This window comes from Leptodactylus fuscus, chromosome 2 (assembly GCF_031893055.1).
Source record: "Leptodactylus fuscus isolate aLepFus1 chromosome 2, aLepFus1.hap2, whole genome shotgun sequence".
Taxonomy (NCBI): domain Eukaryota; kingdom Metazoa; phylum Chordata; class Amphibia; order Anura; family Leptodactylidae; genus Leptodactylus; species Leptodactylus fuscus.
In genome coordinates this window covers 265,254,561-265,279,793 of record NC_134266.1, presented here as the reverse complement: position 1 = coordinate 265,279,793, position 25,233 = coordinate 265,254,561, and the positions used below count along the sequence as shown (strand labels likewise).

The 25,233-nt window shown below is 43.2% G+C and overlaps 1 protein-coding gene across 1 annotated transcript in view; it reads right to left on the bottom strand.

Moving 5' to 3' along the window:
• Nucleotides 1–25,233, bottom strand: part of NOX4 (NADPH oxidase 4) — a 152,892-nt gene that overhangs the window by 86,313 nt on the left and 41,346 nt on the right. Inside the window, exons 5-8 of the mRNA XM_075266225.1 lie at nt 22,954–23,051; nt 20,437–20,464; nt 4,471–4,543; nt 4,272–4,352 (exon numbers count right to left, since the gene is read on the bottom strand). Coding sequence (XP_075122326.1) covers nt 4,272–4,352; nt 4,471–4,543; nt 20,437–20,464; nt 22,954–23,051 — 280 coding nt within the window. The remainder of the gene's footprint in view (nt 1–4,271; nt 4,353–4,470; nt 4,544–20,436; nt 20,465–22,953; nt 23,052–25,233) is intronic.

Sequence of the window (25,233 nt, the reverse complement as noted above, 5' to 3'; positions counted from 1 at the left end):
GGTATCATGTTTTTGTTGAGAAGGCCCTGGATGATATAATACCCCTGGTGGTGGGGGCCGAGTAACTCTACCGGACATGTGGTGGGGAATTCACTCAAATCTAATGGGAAGGGTATATAGGGGAAAACAAACACCAGGTCATACAAAAACTGAACACCAAAATAGAAGCTCAGTCTGAGCTTTGGTTTTCTATGTGCAATGTTGATGAAGGCTTTGCCTCTTGACTTGGTCCAAATCCCGATTTCGGGAAAGGCAAACCATCCTAATAGCATTGGGTTTCCATCACCCACTTTAAGATGATGGTGCAACTACAAAGACACCCCCAGACACATCGATCTAGTTGATTCCACATGGAAGTAACTCATTATCTTATGTATGAAAGAGCCTCACAACTCTACCGTGAGAGACAAGTTGTCACGTTGGATTTTGTCATGCCCTATTCTTGTTTTCCCCAGGAGGCTTGCACCACCAGAGGATAGATGCCGGCACAAGGTATCAGGGCTTGGGGACAGCGGGTAGGAGATAGAAGTTTCTCCTGCCCGCTGTCATTATGCAAGTGCCAGAAGAGGCAGCTCCTCTCCATCTTCAGGCAGCCCCCGGTGCTACAGTAAATAGGGCCCATTACCTGCTGGAGTGGTAAAAAAAAAAAACCTGCAGTGGTACCAGCTGCCACCTGGCCCCCTAGTGTTCCGGTGGCAGCCGCAACCTCCGCTGTAGTTACAACTGAGCCCAGGGGGATACAGGGCCCCGAGGCCAACTGGAAATGGCCAGGGTCCCGACCACTGAGGTTGGGGAAAGCCTTGTTACCCGACTGTTATTCATATTTTTAATAGAAAGGGACCTGACTGGGCTCCTTTTCATGAAATGCCAGCCCAGAGAAGGTGTATAAAAATACACTCACCTATCCTAGGCTGAGCATCCGCTCCGAGGCTTTTCCTGCAGTAGATGCTAAATCCTAGTGGGCTAAAGAACCTTTGATGATGTTATGACTTCATTAAAGGTCCTTTAGCCCACTAGGATATGAGCAGACACTTGTGTGGGTGGAGCTATTCAGAATTGTACAGGACAGTGTGGAAGCTGCAAGGAATGAGACTGATGGAAGGTAAGGAGCAGAGAAGAGAACACGTGTGAGCAAGAGAGGGGAGATGGGGGTGCAGGCTGTGTACGAGCAAGAGGGGGTAATAGGGGTGCAGGCTGTGTGTGAGCAACAGGGGGTAATAGGGGTGCAGGCTGTGTATGAGCAAAAGGGTGTATGGGTGTTCAGGCTCTGGTGGAGGTGGGCACTGTTAGCATATAATACTATGTGGGAGCCACTGTGAACATATAATACTGCATGGGGGCCACTGTGAGCATATAATACTGTATGGAGGCCACTGTGAGCATATAATACTGTGTGGGGGCCACTGTGAAGCATATAATACTATGTGGGGGCCACTGTGAACATATAATACTGTATGGAGGCCACTGTGAGCATATAATACTGTTCGGGGGCCACTGTGGAGCATATAATACTGTGTGGGGGCCACTGTGGAGCATATAATACTGTTCGGGGGCCACTGTGGAGCATATAATACTGTGTGGGGGCCACTGTGAGCAGATAATACTGTGTGTGGGCCACTGCGAGCATATAATACTGTGTGGGGGGCCACTGTGGAGCATATAATACTGTGTGGGGCCACTGTGAGCATATAATACTGTGTGTGGGCTACTGTGGAGCATATAACACGGTGTGGGGCCACTGTGAGCATATAATACTGTGTGTGGGCCACTGTGAGCATATAATACTGTGTGGGGGCCACTGTGGAGCATATAATACTGTGTGGGGCCACTGTGAGCATATAATACTGTGTGGGAGCCACTGTGGACCCTTTAATAGTGTGTGGGAGCCACAGTGAAGCACATAATACTGTTTGGCGGCCACTATGGAGCACATAATACTGTGTGTGGGGCCACTGTGGAGCATGTGATACTGTGTGGTGTCCACTGTGGAGCATATAATTGTTATGTCAGTCCAGGTAGCTGCAACGGGGCTAAGGGATTGCAGTAGGGAATCTCGCCCTGCACTACTCCCACTAGCTAACCCGGTCCCTGCCTCACGGGTGTAGGTCGGCTGTTCTCAGGCTAAACCTGACCCCGACAGCTCCTCTCTCACTGACACCGTAGGCCTAGAGGGAAGTGGGAGAAGGAATGCCCTATAAGATCTCTAGGGACTGGAGACTAAAGGGGGTCACCCCTAACGAACAAGTGAAGCTGCTACTGACAGGGACTGACAAGGGTGTGCGCTGACTAACAACACAAGCAGCACACAGGAAACATGTAGGAAAGGAATTCCCCAAACCAATATGGGAAGGAACCGTACACTAGGAAACAAACACAGGGAAACTGAGTAGAAATCAAAGGATAAGGCAATTCACTCACACAGTCAATTATACACGGAGGGAGGATTGGTGAACACAGAAGGGAAAACACACAAACCAACTTGTTCACCCAAAACCTCCCAAAAACCAACCACGGAACTTCCTCTATCAAAGATAACCACCTACTCCTCCTGCTAAGGCCTAGCTCTGTAAAAGCGACACTCAGCACAGAACCATGGGAGGCATGGGTTTATATACAGAGTAGAGACCACTCCTCCCAGGTGCAAATGGGAGGACAGACTAATGAACCAGGAAATCAAGCTGCCTACCAACAGTGCGTGTGCACCAATACCCACGACACAAAATACTCCTAACAATAATACTGTGTGGGGGGCCACTGTGGAGCATATAATACTGTGTGGGGCCACTGTGAGCATATAATACTGTGTGTGGGCTACTGTGGAGCATATAACACGGTGTGGGGCCACTGTGAGCATATAATACTGTGTGTGGGCCACTGTGAGCATATAATACTGTGTGGGGGCCACTGTGGAGCATATAATACTGTGTGGGGCCACTGTGAGCATATAATACTGTGTGTGGGCTACTGTGGACCCTTTAATACTGTGTGGGAGCCACTGTGGACCCTTTAATAGTGTGTGGGAGCCACAGTGAAGCACATAATACTGTTTGGCGGCCACTATGGAGCACATAATACTGTGTGTGGGGCCACTGTGGAGCATGTGATACTGTGTGGTGTCCACTGTGGAGCATATAATACTGTGTGGGGTCCACTGTGGAGCACAATACATAGTTACATAGTAGATGAGGTTGGATAAAGACATTAGTCCATCAAGTCCAACCTATAACCCTACAAACCCCTACAGCGTTGATCCAGGGGAATACTGTATGGGGTCCACTGTGGAGCACATAATACTGTTTGGTGGCCACTATGGAGCATGTAATACTGTGTGGGGTCCACTGTGGAGCACATAATACTGTCCCAGTATCATTTACATGCCAGGCGCTGCGTTGCTCACTCACCATATTCTTGATAACTGCAGTTGTGGGTACTAAAGCTGTGCCACTTTCAAGTAACTGAGATATTGAGTCAGCTCCCGTAACCACCATTATCAAGAATTCGCACTAGTAAGGGGATAGGGGGCCCCGGACAAAAGTTTGCACCCGGGCCCGCAAGACTTTGGTTACGCCACTGTTAAACATGTATGAGAACTTTAATCCCTGAGATTTGCCATGAGCATTATCTTGGTAGTATATAATGTAATACATTTTTAATATAACATATAAATACACAGCTATAAACAGAATGTTTCCGGAATACGTGAACAATAAAAACAACTATATAAAATATACCGTAATAGTAATTTCCCATCTTGTCTTATGTTACCAAGTGAATCTCTAGTATATACAGCCTGTGCCTCACCACCTAAGCTCCTGCTGACTGTCTCCACCGAGTATTACCAGGCAACGCTACTATTACTCATCCTATAGATACGCAACGAATCGCAACGAATGAGCTGAGCTGAGCAGCGAGACCTCCAACACTTAAAAGATTAAGTGCGAAATGGCCATTTGTTAATTTATCTACCCATTTAATAAACGACTTTGTGTCTCGTACATCTTTAAGTCGTTCATTATTAATGATTATCCCTTAAAGCTACGGTGCGGGCAAGATTGTAAATTCATTGATGAGCGCCGAGCGGATGTCCCCTCTGGAAACCTGCGCCGGATGCCGAAATCCTCTGCGGGAAAATACTGCTCGTAGACGTGACGGGTCTGCTAGACATCTAATGTATAGACGATGGCATCTTCCCGTTTTGGATGGAAATTTTTGGAAAAAAAATTTGGAATCAAATTTTTGAAACAATAAAAATATTTCGAGCTGACACTTACCCCGAGGCATGGACCAGAAGCAGCACGTAGAATATGAAGAACAGGTTATGTGTGTGTAGGAAGATATCAAAGTTGGACGCCCTGGGGAGTAGACGGAAAGATTCTTGTTATATAAGTCTTATGATTGGACGCGTAAACCTACACACAAGGAACATACAGAACTAACCCCTGTCCTGTATATAATGTCGGTGCAATTTACCTTATAGATCCAGTGGAAGCCGTGGACATAAGAAATAAAATGAGCACCATCAAGACTCCGGTCACCCCCGGAACTAGAACAAAATCAGACAGAACAAGTCAAAAATTTGGAATAATTTCATGCTCCCAATTATGGAATTTCAGCCAAATGCCCTATAAAAGGGGCTCTTACGAATGTAACCAAAAAGAAAAAAAAAGTAATTTCAGGATTCCGACCCTGTAGCCTTATAGTAAGATGCAGGAGCTCGTTTTGCCTGTAGGGATAGGGTTATAAAATAATAAAATGGCCACCATGACCTTTCTGTATGTAAGGTGACCCTACTGCCTCCATCTTCTTCAGGAACCGTCTTCTATGCGTTGTCTTCCGCCCTGGCTTTCAGTCTTCTACGCATAAGCAATCAGCGCAAGTGCTTGTGTAAGCAGCCACAAAAAGTCAGCTCTGCCAATTGCGCATGGGTAGAAGATTGAAAGCCAGACCAGAAGACGACACGTAGAGGCCGGATCCTGAAGAAGATGGAGGCGGCGTTGGAGAGTTCTCTCGCAGCATTGGGGGCACCTTCAGTGCTGTTTGAGCGCTGGGGACCGCCCCCATTGCTGCGATAGAACTCATTTGCATAAAGACGGAAAACAGAATATCTACCGAGCAGTGGCGCGGAGAAGACATCTAAAGGTAGGAGAAGAATAGCCTTTCTTAAGGCTATTCCTATGTGTTAGTTAGGATCCCTTTAAATGAATAGGATCCATGGTCACATGGGCCGCAAAATAGGACAGAAATAGGACCTGTCTTATTGGATGTGGCCCGGACGGTCGGCCCACACATGGGACCATGAAAATCACAGTCGTTTGTACGGGCCCATAGAAAAGAATGGTCAGGAGAATGGGCCTACGGCTGGAGATTGGACATCTGCGCTCTGTGGTCCACAAAGTGGAATAAAAACAAGGTGCATAAAAAGGATGACCTTTATTAGACCAACATGTACTGCACAACGCGTTTCGAGCTCCACAGCTCTTCCTCAGGTGCACAATTTCATGCCGGGTGAGGTCAGATGAAGTTGGAGGTAAGGCCTAACAGTGTTGGTTTTTGTTAAGACTTAGTATCATATGGACAAGGTTTCTGAAGCAATGACCACTGGTGCAAAAATACCAGAAGATGGCGGAGCAGCTGAGAAGAAAGGTTGTCCTCCTCCTCTTCCTCCACCATCTCTTGGTATTGGTACAGCCATGGTCAATGCCTCAGCTATCCCATCATGTTGCTACATAGTCATGTCCAGTGGCAGGGGACCACTCCAATATGGGTTTTGCATAGAGAAGAAGAGTGACGGCCATTTTTTTTTTTTTTAATATTCACACCCCTAGAGGCAAAAAGAGCTACTTTATTGCACTAAGAAGATGTCATGGTTGTCATGGTAGATACCTTTTTTTGGTCAGTTCCTGGAGATCCCCTTTAAGTGTGGGCCGAATCAGGGTCAGCTAGGAATATTTTATCAAGGGATAGTAGGGAAGATTGTAGATAGTCGGGAAGAATCAGTTGGCAGACCACAGCATGGAAGAGCATAATAGGAACAGTGTAGGTCCAAAGTGGGCAACCGGGGTGCCAATGTGCTCTAAGATGGACATTACAGGGTGTATCAGGGTCAAAGATGAACTTATGTTGCCAATAATCCCAAAATGTCTCCAAGAGTCCCAAAAGAAATGGCAAATTTCTTGGACCCAACAGAATGTTCTGACATCTTCGGGGCACTTGGTCATACTATACATGACGTAAGCCAAATGTCACAAAAAAGGGACGGGGACTGGACTGGTACATATAGGGGGTCTAAGTCCCAAAAGGGGCATGGCATGTATTAAAAATAGGGATATGAAATGTCTCAAAGGTGTGGGGCCATCAAAAATTTCCGTGGATGTCTATTGGTGAAAGTTGGCGAGTATAGATTACGCGATAGACTCTTTGGGGTCATGTGTGGTGGGAACTATGGACGGGCTGGTAATTATAGGGGTTATGTGTGAAAGACCTCATTTTGGGGGAGTCTGAGTCATTTATCTAGGAATCTACGGCTTAGTAATGTATGGTGTGTTTAGGCTGTCACAGCCTTAAAGGGGTTGCCATCCTAAAGAAACCCCTTTAAATAGAATGTTTGGACTAAAACAAAAAGGCAACGTGGAAAATCTGTTACATCTTTACAAATGTCATTGTTTAGAGTCGCCATTCATGAAATTTTCCACTTTTCCGCCAACCAACATGTGGATTACAATAGTATAGTGCGGTATTTCTCAGCATCACCACCTGGCCTGTATACTGAGCACAAGGACACATTATAGCGGAGGGACAGTCATTGAAATATATAAGGAATCCCTATATATCATCTCTGTCCGGGCTGCCAAGGATTCTCCCTGCAGGGACCTCTACATGTAGATATGTGAAAAAATAATTCATACACAGTACAGTACAATACATACACAGTAATAATACATACACAGTACAGTACAGTACGGTATATGTGTATATATATATACAGTATATATGACATTTGATTAGTTTCACAAGACCAGCTCCAGATCCGACAGCGGTCAGGCGATTTTCACACAACCTTCGTACGTGTGAATTCATGGGGAGATTTCCAGACAGCTATTATCAGTCACGCCGCCGCTAGGCCTGGAGTTTAAAAGGGAACTCCGCTCTTTTATGTTCTTATCTGCGACTGATAATAATATCATTTTCACGGTGTTGTTCAGTTTCCTGCTGCGTTCTGCTAAGCTTACAAATGTGGATGGTGCACTGTCTATCTGTGTGCAGGGAAGACTATCAGCGCCCTCTATTGGTGTGCATACTTGAGGCACTGGCATCCTAATTACATCATGGAAGTCAGATTTGCATATTCTTCCCATGTTCCTTTGCAGTGGAGCGCTCATGGCTTAATAAGACTCCACACACTTATCTGGTTGTCTCTCCCTATGGAGTGACGACATCCCCTTAACCCTGTCTAAGCCTCTCACCTCTGCCCGATCAGTCCTCTCTGCACCAAGCTGATGAGATGCAAATACATTGAAACAGCTGTCCTTGGCTGAGAAGACTGTATCTGGTATAATCCCAACATCATTGCAAACAAAGGCCTCTGAGAAGGTCGGCATGGTGTTAAAGGGAGCGCCCTCTATAGGCTTGCTTGACTGAGACTCTGTCTTCCTAATTACATCATGGAAGACAGACTTGCACATTCCCAGTGAGCGCCCTCTATTGGTGTGCATGCCTGAGGTACTGGCTTCCTAATTACATCATGGAAGTCAGATTTGCATATTCTTCCCAGGGAAGACTATGTAATACAGAGGCAATGGTCTACATTATAGGGATGCTATGGGGCCCTTCAGGAGAGGGGGGCCTAGTCCTGGTTGGATTCATGCTGTTCCCTAGTGGCTGTTCGGAACCTGTGCAGGACTCTCTGGTGGGGACCTGCAACTTCCCAACAGCGACAGAGCTACAGGGTGGAGACTACTGCGTTAAAGGGGTTGTCCGGGCAAAAAATTTTTTAAAAATCATACTCACCTGTCCCTGATGTTCCGGTGGTGGGGAATCAACAAGGGACTGGCAGGGCCAGACCATGCTGGGAGAACACCGGAACACTAGGGTTGAGCGATCGGGATCGGAAAAGATTGTATTCCGATCGGCGATCGAGTAAATTTCACAATCACGATCGGAATTCCGATCCCGATCTTTGCCGGCAGGATCGAGGTCGGAGGTTATTTCCCACAATGCTTGGCTACTGGCCAATCGTTGTGGGAAAAGCTAACATTAGGGTTGAGAGATTGGGATCAGGAAAGATCGGATCCCGATCAGCGATCGAGCAAATTTCATGATCGCGATCAGCTGGAAAATGATCGAAAATCGGATTTTAAAAACGATCCTGAAATCTCAAGATCAGCTCAACCCTAATGAACACTAATGATGATATAATGGGGCATAATGTGAAAAAAAAATTCTCCTAGAACATCTATCGTTCCGCATTACATAGAATTTACCCGCTGTGGGATTCTATAGATTTTAGATTTTCGGCAGTACAGTAAATACATCCTAGTCTGTGTCCTGACGCCCCGGTACATTGGCTGCCGGTGACGGGCACACGACAGGCTGAGCGTTTTGCTTTGGGCGTCCTATAATGAGATGCATTATCTGTGCAGAATAATTCCATAAGTATTAGCTGTAATAACAGGAGGCGGCGGAGGTGAAGAGCGCCCCCGACAGCTACACAGGAGAATCGCTGCACACACTGATGTGAATGTGAGATTGTAGAAAGACAAAGGCTCTCTGATTATGAGGGATATTCTAATTATTGGGAATATTTCTCCGCCAAGAGCGGATATAAAGATGACCTTGATAGAAGCCAATATATATCTATAACATCTGCGGGGGAAGCGGCACACTGTTGCTAGGATATAGGGAATCCTATGTATAACAAGAAATCAATCTACGTAGTGAGGAAATGTACAATAATCCTCTGTAATATCTATCTATTATCTATCATCTATTATCTATCTATCTATCTATCTATCTATCTATCTATTATCTATCTCCTATCTATTATCTATCTATCTATCTATTATCTATCATCTATCTATTATCTATCTATCTATCTATTATCTATCTCCTATCTATTATCTATCTATCTATTATCTATCTCCTATCTATTATCTATCTATCTATCTCCTATCTATTATCTATCTATCTATCTATTATCTATCTCCTATCTATTATCTATCTATCTATTATCTATCTATCTATTTATCTATCTATTATCTATCTATCTATCTCCTATCTATCTATTATCTGTCTATCTCCTATCTATCTATCTATCTATCTATCTATCTATCTATCTATCTATTATCTGTCTATCTCCTATCTATCTATCTATCTATCTATCTATCTATCTATCTATCTGTCTGTCTGTCTGTCTGTCTGTCTGTCTATCTATCTGTCATCTATCTATCTATCTATCTATCTCCCATCTATCATCTATCTATCTATCATCTATTTATCTATCTTCTATCCTATCTATCTATCTATCTATCTATCTATCTATCTATCTATCTATCTATCTATCTTCTATCCTATCTATCTATCTTCTATCCTATCTATCTATCTATCTATCTATCTATCTATCTATCTATCTAATATCTCTCTATGTCATAGCTATCTTCTATTGAATATCAATCAACCCAGATACAGTAATACCACGGGATGACACAGTGAGCTCTGCTACATCTGGAATTACTGCAGCTACAACCACAACACTACTAGGACTATATTATACTAAATCCTATTATGTCTGGCTCCCAGGCCATGTAGTACGGCATGTCATCCCCGTGACACAGGATGGCGGCATCCCAACCATCCTGCTGTGTATGAACAGGATCCAACGGTCATAGAAACCACTAATAACCAGATAATAAGAAGTCGTCTGACAAATCCCCTGCAGCAGTCACTGACATCAGGCGCAGCGTGACTTACGTTCTCCTATGATTTTCTCTTTATTTCTGCAGATACATCACACAAACACCTAACAAACCGAATATCACAGGTGAAAAAGCAAATCCTGCTCCTATATAGTAGAGAACACACTGCAGTGGGACTGATATAGTAGTTATATTCTTGTACATAGGAGCAGTATTATAGTAGTTATGTTCTTGTACATAGGAGTAGTATTATAGTAGTTATATTCTTGTACATAGGAGTAGTATTATAGTAGTTATATTCTTGTACATAGGAGCAGTATTATAGTAGTTATATTCTTGTACATAGGAGTAGTATTATAGTAGTTATATTCTTGTACATAGGAGCAGCATTATAGTAGTTATATTCTTGTACATAGGAGCAGTATTATAGTAGTTATATTCTTGTACATAGGAGCAGCATTATAGTAGTTATATTCTTGCACATAGGAGCAGTATTATAGTAGTTATATTCTTGCATATAGGAGCAGTATTATAGTAGTTATATTCTTGTACATAGGAGGTAGTATTATAGTAGTTATATTCTTGCATATAGGAGCAGTATTATAGTAGTTATATTCTTGTACATAGGAGCAGTATTATAGTAGTTATATTCTTGTACATAGGAGTAGTATTATAGTAGTTATATTCTTCTACATAGGAGCAGTATTATAGTAGTTATATTCTTGTACATAGGAGTAGTATTATAGTAGTTATATTCTTGTACATAGGAGCAGTATTATAGTAGTTATATTCTTGTACATAGGAGTAGTATTATAGTAGTTATATTCTTGTACATAGGAGGTAGTATTATAGTAGTTATATTCTTGTACATAGGAGCAGTATTATAGTAGTTATATTCTTGTACATAGGAGGTAGTATTATAGTAGTTATATTCTTGTACATAGGAGCAGTATTATAGTAGTTATATTCTACTACATAGGAGCAGTATTATAGTAGTTATATTCTTGTACATAGGAGTAGTATTATAGTAGTTATATTCTTGTACATAGGAGCAGTATTATAGTAGTTATATTCTTGTACATAGGAGGTAGTATTATAGTAGTTATATTCTTGTACATAGGAGCAGTATTATAGTAGTTATATTCTTGTACATAGGAGGTAGTATTATAGTAGTTATATTCTTGTACATAGGAGTAGTATTATAGTAGTTATATTCTTGTACATAGGAGCAGTATTATAGTAGTTATATTCTACTACATAGGAGCAGTATTATAGCAGTTATATTCTTGTACATAGGAGCAGTATTATAGTAGTTATATTCTTATACATAGAAGTAGTATTATAGTAGTTATATTCTTGTACATAGGAGCAGTATTATAGTAGTTATATTCTTGTACATAGGAGCAGTATTATAGTAGTTATATTCTTGTACATAGGAGCAGTATTATAGTAGTTATATTCTTGTACATAGGAGGTAGTATTATAGTAGTTATATTCTTGTACATAGGAGGTAATTTTTATTAGTAAAAACAAAACAGAAATACAACATTACATTCCAGCAGAATTAATAACTAATAATAATATAACATAAATCAGACATGTCCGTCAGATAACACAAATGATAATCACTTTAACTTAAGAGTCCATTGTTGGCAGGAAAAAGAGGGGAAAAAATAAATCCATAAATAAATGAACAGACTTATTTGCAGTGTTATCAGAATATTCAGCAATCGATATATACATTTCTCCACAATTTTACATTATCAGACTTTTTTCTGACCTCCAGAGACTTTATCCACCTCAGTTCAGACATGATATAAGTCACAGCGGCCATATGATGGAAGGGCTCTCTGTGTAGGGACACCTGGGTCCTTGTATGCCAGTGATAATATTTGATGACAGTTATGATAATATACAGGGTCTCCCGGTTAATGTCACCTATATTAGTTGGGATGCCATATACAATCTCCGGGTATTTGAGAGACTGTAATCGGGGAATTTTCAGCCTCCGGGATATTTCCTGCCAGATCTTTCGCCCTCCCCCGCACTCTGATATAAAATGTGCCATGGTCTCCTCCTGCTGACAACCCAATGGACATGCCCGTTCTGTCACACTGAGATGCTTTAAGTTGCCTCTTACAAAAAGCTTCCCATGCAAAGATAGCCAGGCAATGTCAAAGAACTTTGCAGGGAGCCTCAGACCAGTGAGGAGCCTCAGACTATCCTGCAGGGTTGTAGATGTACAGTCCCTCAATGCTGGCTGGAGACAATAGAAGGCCTTACATACCCGGGTGTACAGATCTTTCCTGGTCTTACTCACCAGATAGGTCTTTTCAATTCCACATTTTTTTAGGCACCTTATGCCATAGTCCAGATACTGGGGGAGGTAGTCACGAGTCGATCGACCCCTCTTAAGGCTGCCGCCTTGCACCCAGGATTCTGCAAAAGGCAATATCCAGTCCCTGATACTATTTACCCACAGGGAGCTGTTATCTGAGTCCAGGCAACCAAAATTTACTTTTAGAAACATGGAGTCAAAAAACACCCTTGGATTTAACATATCCAGCCCACCCTCTCTCCTCTGTAGGTAGGTTATCCCTCTTTTTACTGGGTTCAACCTGTTCCCCCACAAAAGTTGGAAGAACAGGCTAAAGAGCCTAGCGGAGAAAGATTCTGGCAAAGGAAAGACAACAGAGACGTACAAGAAGACAGGGACCAGGTAAGTCTTCAACATTTTAACCCTTTCTCTATAGGTCAGCCTCCAGTTCTTCCATCGCTGAACCTTTGCATTTCCGGATTCCAACTTTTCTTCCCAATTTAGTCTGCAATTATCATCCCTCCCGAATTTCACCCCAAGGATCTTAATATAGGAGGAGGCCTGGGCAAACTGCGGTAGATCAAATGCAGGATCAGTATGACCCGTCCAGAGAGCCTGACTCTTCTCAAGGTTGACAAGAGACCCGGAGGCCTCTGAGTAACTTCTGATGGCCGCAGACAACATCTCCACCTCACAAGGCTCAGATATCACCACAGTCACATCATCCGCGTAGGCAACGACTCTCAGGGGCAAGCACTGGGGGACCGGCGCCCGCTGAAAATCACACTCCTGCAGTGACCTAAGAAACGGGTCTATGGCAAACACATACAGTAATGGACTCAGTGGGCAACCTTGTCTCACCCCTGCCTCAACCCTGAAAGTATCACCCTGCCAACCATTAATCAGAGGAAAGCTCTCCGCCTCATGGTACAAAGTTCTCAGCCAATCCACAAATTGTCCCGGAATACCGTACTTTGTCAAAGTCGCCCATAGATACTCATGGTCTACTCTGTCAAAGGCCTTAGCCTGGTCAAGACTCACAACATATCTCCCACACCTCAGAGCTTTACATCTCTCAAACATCTCCCTTATCGAGATAACCGCTCCAGAGATGTTCCGCCCTTTAACTGTGCCAAACTGAGAGCCTGCCAACAGTGCCGAGGACAAACAAACTAATCTAGAGAACAGAATTTTTGCAAGAATCTTCCTATCGACATTCAAGAGGGCAATCGGCCTCCAGTTCTTGATGTCACTAGGCTCTTTACCTTTAGACAGCAGGATCAGGGAGGACACTCTCATGGATGGAGGCATCAGGTGGTTTTCTAGACTAGTTTTGTATACATCCATGAGAATTGGTGCCAAGAGGTCTTGGAATTTCTTATAAAACTCAGCTGTAATCCCATCTGGACCTGGTGCCTTCTTCAGATGTAACTTATCTATGGCCTCTTTCACCTCCTCCACTGTTAACTCTGCTGTCAAAGGAGAAAAGTCCAAATCATTAGTATCAGGATCCGGAGTTGCCTCCAAGAATTGAGCCACCTTCTCTCTATCCAAAACCTTCTTCTGAAACAAGTCAGCATAGTAAGTTCTCACCACCCCCAGGATACCCTCCCGAGATTCCTGTAACACACCCTGGGAGTCAGTGAGACCTGTGACCGATATATTTGCCACCCGCTCCCTGCAATTCTCAAAAGGATCCGGAGCCCCTAAGGACCCATAATCCGGTTCAAGAACCAGGGATGTATACCTGCGGTACTGATACTGACTGATCTCAGATTTCAGCCGGTCAATCTTCTGTTGGTCATCCCCGCCCGCCGAATAGAGTGACTCTAATTCTTTCCGCAGCCTGAGATACTGGCTATACTTACTCTTCCCCTTCTTAACTGACAGTCTCCTTAAGAGGGATCTGATCTCCTCCTTGACATCCTCCCACCAGTCAGCCATGTTATCATAAAAGTCAACTCTCTCTAGTTGACTTTGTAAAAGAGAGTGAACACAATTCTGGACATAGTCATCATCCAGCAGACTGGAGTTAAGTCTCCATAACCCCCTACCAGTGTCAGGACGCTTAGCGGTACCCAAGCAGAAGACCAAGGCCAGATGGTCAGAATATGGGACCGTTTTCTCCATTATCCCAGTAACAACTTCTGTGGGTAATACAAAGGCCATGTCTATCCTACTACGCCTTTCAGCACAACAATAAGTAAACTTAGGCTTGCGACCACCCTGTGTGAACACATCACTTAGACTGGCTTGCTGGATGATGCTATTAAGGACCTTGGTGTCTCTGGCCACTGCTCTGCCGGAGGATCTGTCACCTGATGACCTGGTGACATTGAAGTCTCCAGCCAATACCACAGGCACAGAGGTAAAAAGGTATTGTTTCATCTCACTAAGTAGCTGGATTCTTTCAGCCACTGTCTGGGGGCCATAGATGTTTATGAAGCGGAGCCTCCTACCGTGGACAGTGGCCTCCAGAACCAGACACCTACCCATATGTACCTCCGTAATCCTGTGCACCGTGATATCTGTGGTATTAAATAAAATGGCTACCCCGGCATAAGGCTCCACAGCCAGTGACCAGTAGGAAGGACCAGACCGCCATTCCCTCTCAGCCTCACGCAGATGACCTAAAGTTGTTAAACGTGTTTCCTGTAGGAATATGACATCTGCGTCCAGGCATCTGAGGTGCTCGTATACTGCATGTCTTGTCCTTCTCACTTTCATGCTATTTACATTTGTAGAACAGATTGTTAGGGAGAACCCAGCCATCATAACACAGCAGAAGATGAATAGAGATGTGACCGCCATCATAAATCAGAGTCTGAATCTCCCTGTCTCCCACCAGTCTCCATGTCAGACTCTACCGCACCCTCCACAGCAATGGGCTTCCGCTTTGTTGGGGGGTGCCCTGTGTCTTCCTCACATTCCCCATCTATCCTCTGCAGCTCTCTCTCATAGTCACCATCTGACTCTGACAACACGTCGTACCTGTTGGACAGGACCATCACTCCAGCTCCACTACTGACGGTTTTCATGGCTTTTGGGCCTGTGTTATCACCTTGCTCAGGCTTGCGAGAGGACGGATCTTTTTTCCTCCGCTTGGCCTGCTTTACCTGACCCTCATCAGATGGTGACTCATGAGAGGCGGCCTGTGGCTGGTCCTGGGTGACCACCTCCATGTTACCCTGCGTACTACCTGAGGGCTGAGGTTCTGGTGCAGTATCACCTGGCTCCTGCTGGACCTCCTGCCTGGTAAGTATAGTCCCTGACATCAGGGCCTCCTCCTCTAAGGCGTCTGCCACTGCCACCAATTCGTCATCAGGATATTCCTTACTGACGTTGTGCCACGCGTGTGGACAGTCCCTGTGCGGGTGACCCATCTGCCCGCAAAGGTTACAGCGGATGTTTTGGCAGTTGGCGCTGACATGGCCGAGCTCCCCGCACAGGCTGCACTTGACCACCGTACACACACTAGCCACATGGCCAGTCTTACCACACTTAAAGCATTTCCTGGGTTGACCAGGATAAAAGCAGATGCCTTTTTCTCTGCCAATGAAGAAGGAGTTTGGCAGATGAGACGTAACATTGTTATACTGGTGCAGTCTCACCAGGACCTTCCACCCTCCAGTCCAGATACCATCAGCATCTCTGTTCTTAGTGAGGTCAGACATCAGGTCGCAATGTCTTCTGAGCCACACCACAATATCCTGAGGAGGAACAGATTCGTTCCAAAAGACGATATTGACAGTGACTGTATCTGGCCTGGAGATAGGGATAAAAGTAAATTTATTCCACTCCTCCGTGTCCCTGAGATGGGTGTAATTCGCCCAGAACCTGTCCAGACTAGCCATGAGCTTAAAGCTGACATCATATCCCTGTCTGTCTGGTAAATTTATGATGGCAAGGATGTCAGCTGGTGTGAACCCCATCTGGTGGCACAGGAGCTCCCTCACCACAAACCTCCTGTCTGGGAGATCCTCCTTGGCCCCTCGGTGCTTAAACCTGACAACATTTCTCCTCTTAAACGCCTGGCCAGTGTAGTGAGCGCCAGAGCTGAAGGAAGGAGCGCCACGGCTCCAGGCGTTCCTGGGAGGTTCCTGACGGGGCGCACTACCAGGGTTATGAGGGCCGCCAGGGCCTGTCGCACCTTGCGTACCTGATATCAGAGGGGGAAAATCACACGCAGCGTTATGTGCAACCTCCTGCTCCCCATCCACACGTATGACATCATCAGGTACCTCTACATCCCATACAGATTGGGTATCACCTACAGCCCCTTCATTTACAGCAACAGCAACATCACTGCCCACAGTCTGTTCCCCAACAACAAAGCCCTGGTGTGTCTCCGCATCACCCTGACACATGGATATATGTCCATTGTCCTGTAGCTGCACAGTCTCTACTGGGACTTGTGGTGCCACTGCTGGGACTTGTGGTGCCTCTGTTGGGACTTGTGGGGCCTCTGCTGGGACTTGTGGGGCCTCTGCTGGGACTTGTGGGGCCTCTGCTGGGACTTGTGGGGCCTCTGCTGGGACTTGTGGGGCCTCTGCTGGGACTTGTGGGGCCTCTGCTGGGACTTGTGGGGCCTCTGTTGAGACTTGTATTGCCTCTGCTGGGACTTGCGGTGCCACTGCTGTTACCTGGACTTCATGCTGCTGCTCAGGGACAGTTGCAGGTTCCTGCGTCTGTTGTGCATGTTTGGAGACTTCTCCCTTTTGGAATGAGAAGCTGGCTGGTTGTAGGATCGGCCTGGTCACCTGCTGGGACGCATTTGGGATGGGATCTAACCCTGCTACAGCTTCAGAAGATCTGGATTCAGTATGCTGGTACTGGGTAAATCGCTCCTGGTTTCGATAGGACTCAGCCAGGGGTCCCATCCTCTCCAGGACACAGTCCATCTGTTTTACCACATCAGCCAGTTCTATACTCAAAGCATGCAGCCTGCGGTCATATACGGCATTATGCTTAGGGTTGGCAGTTTTCAGCTTATACACAGAGTCTATGTCAATCTGCAGCATCTGCTTGTAAGCCTTAAGTTCCTCCATTTTGCTTACCAGTGCTGGGATCTGATGTGCAAGTTGCAGCTCCGGTGCCAGCGGGGTCTCTTTCACTGGCGGTTGTGGTTGCGGCCTACACGGTGTTGCAGTCTCTGGTGCCAGCAGGGTCCCTTTCACCTGTGGTTGTGGTGTTGCAGGCTTCCCCATGGCTGGTTTCACAGCAGCTCCAGGTTTATGACCTGCTGTCTGGGCTGAAGCTGGATTACAATTCCCACGGTTTGGGTTACAGACAGTCCTGGAAACGTCTGGAGATTTCCCTGCAGGTTTTACCTGTGCAGCATCTGCAGGCTTTGTGACATTCCTGCTGCTCCCACCAGCGGCCTGAGATCTTGTGCGGCCCGCACACGCCATACTGGACACAACATGATGTTGCTGCAGGTTCTCCTGCAATGTCTGTCTGTCTAATGATGTCCTCCTCTGTCTGTGAGCTGGAGGGGTGAGCTGTGCACCTGGTGGATGTGCCGGGCTCTGCCTCACCTCCTGTGCACACTGCTGGCTTGGCTTAGAAACTCTCAGGTTTGCAACAGGAGTTACCATCTTGGAGTCTCCATGTTGTCCAGGACGCTGCATAGCTGGGCTGACTGGTTGTCTCACAAGACTTTTCTGGGACACACTGGCTGCTGGCACTTCATTCTTTAGACCGGAATCTTCACCACCAATCTTCTTTACACCGACATTACTGACATTCTGCAGGTTCTTTTTCTCAGCATTCACTTTGGGATTAACATCCCCATTAGAAGGAGCCTGGGAGTTTTCTCCCAGTGTAGGCCTGGAAGCCTGGGCCTTGGTTGGGGAGCTTCCCCGCCCAGGGTGGCCCCACCCTGGGCTATCTCCAGACATCAGGAGAACTATCAGACACAACCTCACAGCTAGGAGGCAGTATTATAGTAGTTATATTCTTGTACATAGGAGCAGTATTATAGTAGTTATATTCTTGTACATAGGAGGTAGTATTATAGTAGTTATATTCTTGTACATAGGAGCAGTATTATAGTAGTTATATTCTTGTACATAGGGGCAGTATTATAGTAGTTATATTCTTGTACATAGGAGCAGTATTATAGTAGTTATAGTCTTGTACATAGGGGCAGTATTATAGTAGTTATATTCTTGTACATAGGAGCAGTATTATAGTAGCTATAGTCTTGTACATAGGGGCAGTATTATAGTAGTTATATTCTTGTACATAGGAGCAGTATTATAGTAGTTATATTCTTGTACATAGGAGCAGTATTATAGTAGTTATATTCTTGTACATAGGAGCAGTATTATAGTAGTTATATTCTTGTACATAGGAGTAGTATTATAGTAGATATATTCTTGTACATAGGAGCAGTATTATAGTAGTTATATTCTTGTACATAGGAGCAGTATTATAGTAGCTATATTCTTGTACATAGGAGCAGTGTTATAGTAGCTATAGTCTTGTACATAGGGGCAGTATTATAGTAGTTATATTCTTGTACATAGGAGTAGTATTATAGTAGTTATATTCTTGTACATACGAGCAGTATTATAGTAGTTATATTCTTGTACATAGGAGGTGGTATTATAGTAGTTATATTCTTGTACATAGGGGCAGTATTATAGTAGTTATATTCTTGTACATAGGAGCAGTATTATAGTAGTTATATTCTTGTACATAGGAGCAGTATTATAGTAGTTATATTCTTGTACATAGGAGCAGTATTATAGTAGTTATATTCTTGTACATAGGAGCAGTATTATAGTAGCTATATTCTTGTACATAGGAGCAGTATTATATTAGCTATAGTCTTGTACATAGGGCAGTATTATAGTAGTTATATTCTTGTACATAGGAGTAGTATTATAGTAGATATATTCTTGTACATAGGAGCAGTATTATAGTAGTTATATTCTTGTACATAGGAGCAGTATTATAGTAGCTATATTCTTGTACATAGGAGCAGTATTATAGTAGCTATAGTCTTGTACATAGGGGCAGTATTATAGTAGTTATATTCTTGTACATAGGAGTAGTATTATAGTAGTTATATTCTTGTACATACGAGCAGTATTATAGTAGTTATATTCTTGTACATAGGAGGTGGTATTATAGTAGTTATATTCTTGTACATAGGGGCAGTATTATAGTAGTTATATTCTTGTACATAGGAGCAGTATTATAGTAGTTATATTCTTGTACATAGGAGCAGTATTATAGTAGTTATATTCTTGTACATAGGAGCAGTATTATAGTAGTTATATTCTTGTACATAGGAGCAGTATTATAGTAGCTATATTCTTGTACATAGGAGCAGTATTATATTAGCTATAGTCTTGTACATAGGGGCAGTATTATAGTAGTTATATTCTTGTACATAGGAGCAGTATTATAGTAGTTATATTCTTGTACATAGGAGCAGTATTATAGTAGCTATAGTCTTGTACATAGGGGCAGTATTATAGTAGTTATATTCTTGTACATTATAATTTATTCTAACACAAGAACTCCTGCCATGTCCGGGTCGCTGCAGGTTGGAGATCATTGCTCTGTTGCTAATTTCCCTCCCAGTATTTTTGGCACTTGTATACTGTATTCATCTTATGTGTGATAGTAATGGAATATACACTAGTAGACATAAAATATCTAATAACAAATTACCATGATTTATATCAATCCATTGCACATAGCCAAATATATTCAGCCAATTCTTAGAAAGGTCAAAACATTATTAATATTGGCCGGCGTCTTTGGTTGGTGCCAGACAGAACATTGCCATGATAACTAACATTATGTCCTGGGACATGAAGGACGCTGAGTCTTTAATCACTTGGAGATTTGCCATATTGTAGTAGAATATGTGTCTGATTTTCAATATGCATATCAGATATGTTATATTATAGTATCACCTCCATATACCATCAACTATGGATGCAACCACAAACTATTAACTGAGCCATTCAGCTCTGCTACATCTGTACAACAGACTTGTATTCATCTACACAGGTAGCGGTATAATTGCAGATTAATCTTCTGCAAGGCGCAGCGACCAGGGGCCCGGTTTCAATTTTCCCATGTAGCCCTATGGCCCCCAATTACATCCCAGCCCTGCACGACACAAACTCCACCGCCTACCCCTCCACCGCCAGTACGTAATTTCCCATTTACATCAGTGACACTCACCCGAAGTGAAGATAATTTTCCTCGGATCCTGAAATTAAGAAGAAAAAGCCACATAATAAATGGAGACTCGGTAAACTGCTTAACTCTAATTATTAAGACACAAAACACTGACAAGCAAAATAGTGACAAATGACATATTATCCTCCATGAATCTTCATTTCTGCAGCTTCGGGGTCCTCGATCTCCTGTCATCTCCGGGATAAGATATGTGACGAATATTGCTCACTCATTTCACTTGATAAATGAGCTGTGTGAAATAAATGGACGTTGCCTTGTTTTGCTTGCATTATACCGTAATGTCTATATAAAGCGAATTTCCAGGACTGGGCACCTTGAACAGACTGGAATGAATGCTCTAGTAATCTACTAATACATCACTATACCATAGCAATACATATAAGAGGGTCGTACATTATACTGCCAGACGGGGACATGCAGAGAGGACCTGGAAATCTGATTACTAATGCCATTTACCAAGACGTTCAAACAATATAACAAGTCTTGCCTCATCCAGAGTAAAGAACTTATCATTACATCTCGGATCTGGAGCACCAGGGGCAGGAAAATAGTAACAAGAGAAGTATAGGACTTACAATAGCTGGAAATCTGATTACTAATGCCATTTACCAAGACATTCAGACAATATAACAAGTCTTGTATCATCTGGAACAAAGAACTTATCATTACATCTCAGATCTGGAGCACCAGGGGCAGGAAAATAGTAACAACAGTAGTATAGGACTTACAATAGCTGAAAATCTGATTACTAATGCCATTTACCAAGATGTTTAGACAGTGTAACAAGTCTTGTATCATCCGAAACAAAGAACTTATCTTTACATCTTGGATCTCAAGCAACGGGGCAGTATAATAGTAACAACAGAAGTATAGGACTTACAATGTGAGTACGCTCTGAATCTACACTGTTATCATCAAGATGGCATATCATTTTGTGCTGGTTGAGTAGACGCTTTGTGGTTAAGTGAACTGGTCCAGCAAAATTTTTAGTAGATGTCCTAAAGATGATCTTGCCTAGTTGTCGAGGTTCCCAGTTTTCAATATAGTAGTATGTTTTAAGAAATAATGAAGCTAGTTCCAGGGTTTTTATACTGACTGCCAGATTGGAGTCAGGAAGGATTTTTTTCCCTGAAATGGGGCAATTGGCATGAGCCTCATGGTTTGTTTGTTTTTTGCCTTCTCCTGGATCAACACTGTAGGGGATTGTAGGGTTATAGGTTGGACTTGATGGACTGATGTCTTCATCCAACCTCATCTACTATGTAATTACAGTATGTAACTATGTAAAAGCTGGAAATCTTATTACTAATGCCAGTTACCAAGACGTTCAGACAATGTAACAAGTCTTGTATCATTCGAACTTATCTTTACATCTCAGATCTGGGGCACTGGGACAGGACAATAGTAAAAACATAAGTAGCTGGAAATCTGATTGCTAATGCCATTGTCAAATATAACAGGGCAAATCCAGCTGGAGAAGATAACAGAAAAATACAGATGGGAGAAAGGCTTCATTCCGAGCCGGGATCAACCCAAATATCCCAAATTGTTTGTATTTTAATGGAACCGAGCAATTTGGGATTCATCTTGGACTAATGGAAGTGGCTGCCATGATAGAGACTGCAGTATTATATGCTGGGGTCTCTTCTCTAGAATGTAGCTCACTACCCACTCCCAGAGCACCAGTAACTGCAATGAGCGCCCCCATCAGTACTGATGGAAGTACTCACTGTGCTTCTAAGGTAAGGATGGTTACATGCAGGATACTGTTGGGGCCATTATGTTATATGTGGTGGCCATTATGTTATATGTTGGGGCCATTATGTTATATGTAAGGGCCATTTTGTTACATGTTGGCGCTATTATGTTAGATGTGGGGGCCATTACATTACATGTGGAGCCATTATATTACATGTGGGGGCCATTATATTACATGTGGGGCCATTATGTTACATGGGGGGCCCATTATGTTATATTTAGGAGCCATTATGTCACATGTTAAAGCCATTATGTTACATGTGGGGGCCATTATGTTACATTTTGGGCCCATTATGTTACATGTTGGAGCCATTTATGTTACATGTGAGAACTATTACATTACATGTAGGGGCCATTATGGTACATGTGGGGGCCATTATGTTACATGTTGGGCCCATTATGTCACATGTTGGAGCCATTTATGTTACATGTGAGGACTATTACATTACATGTAGGGGCCATTATGGTACATGTTGGGCACTGTTGGGCCATTATTTCACATGTGAAGGCCATTGTGCTACACAAGGGTGCATTGTAGGTCCATTATGTAAATGTTATAAATCACTTAAAGTGATCACTTTTGGGGGGTACTTGGTTTTGATGTTTCCTTACTAGGGGAATGAGTATTTGGCTTTTCTGGACATATCCTTAGAATTTTTTCATAATTGTGGTCACAAAAATTGTTTTATAATCAACATTTTGGTTAGAACATGGAACAATATACTCGTCGCTACCACTTACCTCATTTTTGTAGCGGGCGACATTAAGCGCAGTATAGTCATTGTTGTAGTTTGTAGAAAAGTTAACAGCGTTAATGATGTGAGCGCCGACGTGTACAGCTGGAGAGAGAGGAAGAACAATGAGCATATTGTCTGCACTAATACCGTACAGATGTAGCCGGGTTGTATTTGGAATTATTTGTGCTTTCTAGGTGGGATCTAGACTTTCCATACACTGGTAAAGCTGATATATCTTACACATAGTGAAATGAAACATTTAAATTACACATTTACTATTATTGAGGTGTAATATACAATATATAGTTGTGCAAATGTGGTAAATCTGGTGCCAAAAATTCAGCAACTGATCTATAAATCTAGTAAAAAGTCATGCTGCAAAAAGCAACCCATTCTGGAACCACACACTATGTATTATAGATAGGTTCCTAGGAGCCCTGACAGTGTTATACACTATGTATTATAGATAGGTTCCTAGGAGTCCTGACAGTGTTATACACTATGTATTATAGATAGGTTCCTAGGAGTCCTGACAGTGTTATACACTAGAGATGAGCGAACAGTAAAATGTTCAAGGTTCAATATTCGTTTCGAGTAGCCCCACAATATTCGACTACTTGAATCGAATATCGAACCCTATTATAGTCTATGGAGGGAAAATGCTCGTTTCAGGGGTAGGCAACGTTCGATCAAATTATACTTACCAAGTCCACGAGTGAGGGTCGGGCTGGATCCTCCAAGAAGTCTTCTCCTTGCAGTGTCCCCGCGGCATCTTCCGGCTCTGAATTCACTCTGCCAGGCATTGGGCCTGGGCAGAGCCGATTGCGCATGCCCGCACTACAAGCAGACATGCCCAGTCGGCTCTGCCCAGGCCCGATACCTGGCAGAGTGAATGAAGAGCCAGAAGACGCCGCGGGGAAGCTGATAGATAGGTTCCTAGGAGTCCTGACAGTGTTATACACTATGTATTATAGATAGGTTCCTAGGAGCCCTGACAGTGTTATACACAATGTATTATAGATAGGTTCCTAGGAGCCCTGACAGTGTTATACACTATGTATTATAGATAGGTTCCTAGAAGTCCTGACAGTGTTATACACTATGTTTTATAGATAGGTTCCTAGGAGCCCTGACAATGTTATACACTATGTTTTATAGATAGGTTCCTAGGAGCCCTGACAGTGTCATACACTATGTATTATAGATAGGTTCCTAGGAGCCCTGACAATGTTATACATTATGTTTTATAGATAGGTTCCTAGGAGCCCTGACAGTGTTATACACTATGTATTATAGATAGGTTCCTAGGAGCCCTGACAGTGTCATACATTATGTATTATAGATAGGTTCCTAGGAGTCCTGACAGTGTTATATACTATGTATTATAGATAGGTTCCTAGGAGCCCTGACAGTGTTATACACTATGTATTATAGATAGGTTCCTAGGAGCCCTGACAATGTTATACACTATGTTTTATAGATAGGTTCCTAGGAGCCCTGACAGTGTCATACACTATGTATTATAGATAGGTTCCTAGGAGCCCTGACAGTGTCATACATTATGTATTATAGATAGGTTCCTAGGAGTCCTGACAGTGTTATACACTATGTATTATAGATAGGTTCCTAGGAGCCCTGACAGTGTTATACACTATGTATTATAGATAGGTTCCTAGGAGCCCTGACAATGTTATACACTATGTTTTATAGATAGGTTCCTAGGAGCCCTGACAGTGTCATACACTATGTATTATAGATAGGTTCCTAGGAGCCCTGACAGTGTCATACATTATGTATTATAGATAGGTTCCTAGGAGTCCTGACAGTGTTATACACTATGTATTATAGATAGGTTCCTAGGAGCCCTGACAGTGTCATACATTATGTTTTATAGATAGGTTCCTAGTAGGCCTGACAGCGTTATACACTATGTATTATAGATAGGTTCCTAGGAGCCCTGACAGTGTTATACACTATGTATTATAGATAGGTTCCTAGGAGCCCTGACAGTGTCATACACTATGTATTATAGATAGGTTCCTAGGAGCCCTGACAGTGTCATACACTATGTATTATAGATAGGTTCCTAGGAGCCCTGACAGTGTTATACACTATGTATTATAGATAGGTTCCTAGGAGTCCTGACAGTGTTATACACTATGTATTATAGATAGGTTCCTAGGAGCCCTGACAGTGTCATACATTGTTTTATAGATAGGTTCCTAGGAGCCCTGACAGTGTCATACACTATGTTTTAGAGATATATAGATTATTATATTGTATG